We start from the raw sequence: 6,430 nt of genomic DNA on the forward strand, positions 1-6,430 counted from the left end.
AGAAATTTGAAAACTGTTTGCCATATTGTTCGCTAATAATAGGGTTAATGAAGTAGATTGGGAGGGGGAATTGATGCCAAATGTACTTAAAGTTCTCTACACTTACTGTAATTATGGAAACTAGAGTAAATATAACAACAACAAAAAATAGTTCTTTTTTTTTATTTTGAATTAGAGGTAAAAAAAATCAGAAGCAGTAGAAAGCAATTCATTTTATGTTTTAATATATATGATTATAATAAGGAAATTTAAGAGACGAAAATAAATAAACTTTAAAACCTCATACATCATCTTAAACGTTCATGAGTCTAAAAGGCACAATCTTTCGTAAAGTCACGTTAGTCAAATAGTTAAAAAAAAAACTTGCTTACAAGACATTTATTTCTAATGGCAGAGGAATTAAAATACAATGAAGATACATACCAATGCTGATGCAAATGAACATGTTTATAAAACATTTTGAACAATAGACAACTATCATATATTGCGTGAAATTTGTATTAATTCGATATTACTAAGTAGGAATACTTTCAATTTATTTATATTTGCGTTAAAACAGGAATAAAAAAGACCGATCTTAGTTTCCCCCCGTTTCGTTTGTTTAAACAGGACAAGACCACTATGTCTAACTTTAATCATTTGAATGTCATATTTTGATCTCAAACATTGCATGTTATATAACCTCAATTTGATTTAATTTTTCACATCTTAAGTGGAAAAACAATCATATTATTCAAAATGGAAAAATGTTTGCAAATTTCAGGATTTCTATTGTTTTCAAACTGCAAGCTTTACTTTGCATCAGGAAATTCTTTCCTCTTAGAAAGTTAACGAAACTTTGCAGATTTGCTCTTTTTAACAATAACTTTTTGAATAGAATTATAAGACATCAATTTTTGAAATTCATTTTCCACATAAAGTAGTGGTCTCGACCTGTTGAAATAAAGAAAAAAAATAGGACAGAAAATATTATTTGTTTGTATATCTTTGCTTACTGATCGCAGGGTAAAATAATAATATGCATTTTGAAGTAATGTATTAATATAGAATATCGATGTTCTGTATAGACGCACACACTATCTATTCGTCGTCATCGTCGTAATCAGGTATCTGTAGATATATTGTGGCATTTCCACAAGCAGTTACATGTCCGTTCTGATTTTTCATGCTAATCACCAAAGAGTTATATCCCTGAAATATAATAATGAAATACATAATATTACTTCAAAATAAATCGAATGCAGTGATTAACTTAAATTCTATATCGAAAACTTATTGGAGAGAAAAGAACACAAGTAAAAACTCTTTCGTGACGCATCCTTACTTCTTTTGGATTTTCATGTCATTGCATATCAATCTTTTCAAGTTAATTGCAATGATTTGTTTTGTGTTGATTGGACGCAATCAATCAATCAATCAATCAATCAATCAATCAATCAATCAATCAATCAATCAATCAATCAATCAATTAATCAATCAATCAATGTCTACAAAATATGTAAAAGAAACACACGTGATTTAATAGGAAATATGCGTAAATTGGTGTTTACTTTTAGTCAGTGACCCCCATAAAACACTTAGAATACGATCAAACATGTGTTCTATAGAAAAGGTGTGTACTTACAAATGGTATCTCCTTCATGTCTGTGAATTCAGTGCTGCCGACAATTTTTTCTGAAAATATGCAATTGCAAACAGATACTGGAAAAGGACTAAATTTTGGGCATGTGAAATACTGTGGATTCATTTATTTTCGTGGGTACCAATTTTCGTGGTTTGAGGAAAACTTACATATTCGTGGATATTTAATTTCGTGGTTTTGGCAAAGTCTACACTCATTCTTTTATAAAATTTGTATTCCATTGAACATTTGAATTCGTGGTTCTCCTGTACCCACGAAATCCACGAAAATTGGTATCCAACAAATATTAATGAATCCACAGTATTTAAAATGCATATTAGAAAAACGTCGTCAACAATCAAGTAATTGATTTACTAACTTACTCAGCAACTAAGCAAGGGCTATTCTCCTTAATTTACCTTGAATGGGTGAGAAAATGTCAAGGGGACTATTAAAATCCACATACCTGTTATCGACGCGGTCTTAGGACTAGTAGACAATATTGAGTATCATCCCATCAAAACAAATAAAAAGAGGTTAAGATAATCGAGACTAATTATCAAAAAAATTGTTACATTTTCAGTTTCCTTTCTTTTATTTCATAAAGTTTGATTGGGAAATTATAATTGTATCATGGTAAATGTTAGGTATTATCCATTTACAATAATGATAAAAAATCTTTTTAATCTTATAATTATTTATTCTTGTAGTATTTGGGGCACATTGTATTCCGTTTTGAACTTGTCTACATAACACTCGCCAGTTAAACGGACAGTGGTTAAAGCATCCTATCTAATGGAATGGACTCTTGATTTGTGCGAACATTTTATAATCCTGGTATCTTTGATAACTATTTACAAGATGGCTCAGGACATAAAATTTCAATCAAGGCTTTATATAGTTTACTATCAGTTGATATATGAAAAAAACATACCTCCTTTTTGGAATGGACATTTACTAGGCGTCTGTTTTGTATTGACGTCTGATGCCTTTAGATATTCTTCCACATCTTCACATTTAATTCGACTAGAAATGCCAGTAGCCTCCCTCCACGGAGTGCTCATGTCGAGTCGAGAATACCATTTAAGAGAATAAATTCCATTTGTGAATTCTTCATCTAAAATTTGGTAAATGAATAATGAGCTTGTGTTAACTATGCATTTAGCTGTAAAAACTTTCATCCATTACTCGATGCATGTAAAGAACAGACAGGCAAGATATAGGACGAAATAGAGGGACAATAGTTCAAACAATGCAGAGGGTATCATTTCATTCCAGCATGGAACATGCAGTTTCCTTTACCGTGCCTTGCAACCGTAAAAACAACGTCAACTTCGTGAAATGTTACCTTTTCAATATTTTTTAACATTCAGTGTGATTTTAGTCATATACATTATAGCTCACTACCACCGTCATTGATCATATTTTTGATGATTTATTTTATGAAACACCCCTCCTGGATACATGCACAGTGTTTACGTGTATAGTAAAAGCTAGCATTTTGAACTCTTATTTGAGACGTGCGTCAAGATTTTATTGCGTAGGAAGACAGCTTCTTTGCTGTGGGGTGAATATCATATTGTTGGGGAAAAATAATTACATTGTTGAATAATGAAGAGCACTGTTTTGGTGAATAAAAAGTTGTTAATGAATAACAATTATGAATATTGTTGGTGAATAAAATGTACATTGTTGGCATATGGAAAGAATTATGCAAGTTAATGATTATAACAGTTTTGGCTAACAAATAGCATTGTGTGGTTGAATAATATTATTCAATTTATTGTAGAGGTATAGGTGGATGCACATGTAGGTCGAGCAATCACGTTAAATAAAATCTGACAACCATGATATACGAAAGGAGTTGAAGGTGGCGTTAAACACTAAAAAGTATGGTATCAATCGAATAGATGTTTAAAAAATGAAGTAGTGTAATGGATTCCTGTCATTGGAGTCGGTATGTTTGATAAATATTTTAGTCATTTGAGAAAGGAAATGAATGAAATCCGCCACACGATCGAGGTTATTAATGTTAACTGTTTTTACATTGTCTTACTTTTTATCGTTCCTATAATTCTATGTAACCTGAGTAACAATAGGGTACCATTGAAAACGTCTACCGACGAAACATGTATGCAAATTTCAAATTATACTTACTAAATGTGAAATCAAAGTTAAGTGTCAGAACGTCTCCAGATTTAGGAGATATTGGACTCCATGTTACATTTATTTTGGAATCAGCTGCAAAACACAGTTACACCATTAAAAAAGTAAACAATAAAAAAAAATCAGCTACACATGAAAACGACTAATTGTGTGAAATTTTCGGCCACACAGCTGTACAGAATCTAACTTCCAAAAAAGAGAATGTGAAAATAAAATGACTATATCATACAAAAGACTCCATACATTTTAATTATATAGAACTACCCTTTTACTCTGATCATACTACATCTCCTTATATTATATAACTATAAATGTATGGGTTTTGCTCATTTTTGAAGGCCGTATAGAGTCCTATATATAGTTGTTTACATCCTGGTCCGGTTTGTCTCTGGTGTGTAAGTGTCTCATTTGCATTCACATCCCATCTCATTTGTATGAGTATTCTGAATGATGAAGGTGGTTATTAACGATATGGACTATCCGTGAGGGTCTTGAACAGTCGGTGTGTGAAAACAATATTTCTATATATTAATGTTAAACTTATCACGTGGTCTTACGTGGTCCACAAGATACAGCGTGGCCAGATTTCGGTTTAGTGGTACCAGTTTTGTCATCAGCGTGGTCGGTTTTGTGGTCAGAATTTATAATGCTATGTTGTTCCATTTCCTTGACAAGTCCAGCTTCCGCTAACGTCGTAATAAGTGCAGTAACTAGAAAACACACTAGAGCGAAACTTTTCAACATTTTGCTCTGGAAGAGTAAAACATGTATTATTTTGAATGATATAATGGCTATAAACATAATCATAAAATTGGTAGTTGATAACTTATTTGTTTTAAAAACAAAGATTTGTTATTGGTAATTTTACATAATTAAATTAATTATCATACATCTTAAGATATTCCGCTATTAATAACGCTGTTGAATTAAAGTTTCAAATTGTATCTTATATCTCATGAGTATTAGAAAAAGAATGTTATTGCCATTTTTTATTATATATTTTTACATTTTTATCTATTGTGTCTGTTTGTTTTGTTCACGCATCGGTGACAATATAATGGAATTTGATGCGAATGTCATTCAAGTGAGATGTTTAGCTAGCTATAAAACCCGGTTCAATCCACCATTTCCTACATAAGAAAATGCCTGTACCAAGACAGGAATATGACAGTTGTCATCCATTCGTTTGAGATGTGTTTGACATTTGATTTGGGACTTTCCCTTTTGAATTTTCCTTGGTGTTCAGTATTTTTGTGATTTTACTTTTTAATAAATTTTCGAATCCATTGCTTAAAGTTTGTTTTTCACATTTACAAATATAAAAAGTATGGTACACGGAAAAATTCTTATTACTAGTATTGATTATTACGCGATTATTCCAGTACTTCATCTAAAATTGCAGATGGTTTTCAAGACTAAACTAATATGTCTATTCCTACTGACATTTACGGCATTGAATAGTCATATATTTTAAAGTCATGGCGGTATCTTTCACAGCTGATCATATAACGGGTTATGTATTTGATCATTGGTAAGCCGTTTCGAGTAAATGTATAATTGTCCTTCCAGAGCACATGAGATCATTCCCAGTTTTTGGTGGGGTTGATAACGATTGCTTAGTTTTTAGTTTTCTATGTTGTGTACTGTGTACTATTGTTTGTCGGTATGTCTATATTTATAGCCATGGCGTTGTCGGTTTATTTTCGATCTATAAGTTTAATGTCCTTCTGGTATCTTTCGCCTTTCTTGTACAGTTATTTCACCAAAGGATTGGCTGTATTCTGTTAAACTTTTTAACCAGACACCAGCATGTTATTCATCGTAAAATATACTTACCGACGGAAAAAAGAAGAAAAATCAGAAGAAAGACTAGTGTTTATATTTGACTATAATTTACTTACAACTTTGATGTCTTTGGGAGAATGTCGTCTAATGATTTGGATTTTCCACTTCCTTGTTAAATTTCTACACTTTCGGTGTATTTCATTGTTCAGTACAATGAACAAATCCCAAATTACGTAAAGTAATAGTAGACAAGGAAGAGATATATTGTATGGCAATTTCATGGATGAATGGCCAGCCATTACGTAGGAAATATTTTTTTTTTTAGAAAATTTCAATTCGTTAGTTAACCCAATCCTACATGTTACAGCTAACCAAATCGAGGAAATAACTTTTTAACTCGAAAAAAAAAGAGAACTCGACAAAAGACGCTACTAATAAAACAAAAGTTGTTTCTGGTCCATTTCTCTTTTTGAACAATAAAGTATTATCAAAAAACTAAAACTAAAGTAAAAATGATAAGTTATCATAGTGTTTAACTGCGATGTATACTATATGTGATGTAGAAAACAAAATACAGTATACAAAACATACAAGATTGATAAACAGCTATCAAAGGTACCAGGAATTGAGTACAGACGCGCGTTTCGGCTACAAAGACTCATCAGTGACGCTCAGATCAAAACAGTTTTAAAGCAAAACAACTACAAAGTTGAAGAGTACATGTGAAAACCAGTGACATTTTTTGGCAATTGACGAGAACACCCTTGTTCTAAATGTGCACACACATGATGACTCGAATTAGTTTTTGTGTCAGGATAGACTGCGTTGGAACTGGAAAACTACCGCTTGTCTCATATC

General features: G+C 31.7%; 1 protein-coding gene across 1 annotated transcript; it reads right to left on the bottom strand.

Moving 5' to 3' along the window:
• Window positions 1-148: 148 nt before the first annotated feature.
• On the bottom strand, window positions 149-5,844 carry LOC134721584 (uncharacterized). The gene is made up of 6 exons (XM_063584682.1): window positions 5,689-5,844; window positions 4,345-4,537; window positions 3,779-3,862; window positions 2,556-2,738; window positions 1,625-1,674; window positions 149-1,191 (listed from the first exon to the last, which is right to left on the bottom strand). Exons 2-6 carry the CDS (start codon window positions 4,529-4,531, stop codon window positions 1,081-1,083), a joined length of 615 nt encoding a protein of 204 aa, XP_063440752.1. The 5' UTR covers window positions 4,532-4,537; window positions 5,689-5,844; the 3' UTR covers window positions 149-1,080.
• Between the last annotated feature and the right edge of the window lie 586 nt (window positions 5,845-6,430).

This window comes from Mytilus trossulus, chromosome 6 (genome assembly GCF_036588685.1).
Source record: "Mytilus trossulus isolate FHL-02 chromosome 6, PNRI_Mtr1.1.1.hap1, whole genome shotgun sequence".
Lineage (NCBI taxonomy): Eukaryota > Metazoa > Mollusca > Bivalvia > Mytilida > Mytilidae > Mytilus > Mytilus trossulus.

Coding starts and splice junctions, on each gene's coding strand:
- LOC134721584 (XM_063584682.1), bottom strand. CDS start 4,531: ATGTTGAAAAGTTTCGCTCTAGTGTGTTTTCTAGTTACTGCACTTATT. Junction 3,863..4,344: donor CGCTGTATCTTGTGGACCAC/GTAAGACCACGT, acceptor TGTGTTTTGCAG/CTGATTCCAAAATAAATGTA. Junction 1,192..1,624: donor ACATGAAGGAGATACCATTT/GTAAGTACACAC, acceptor ATTATATTTCAG/GGATATAACTCTTTGGTGAT.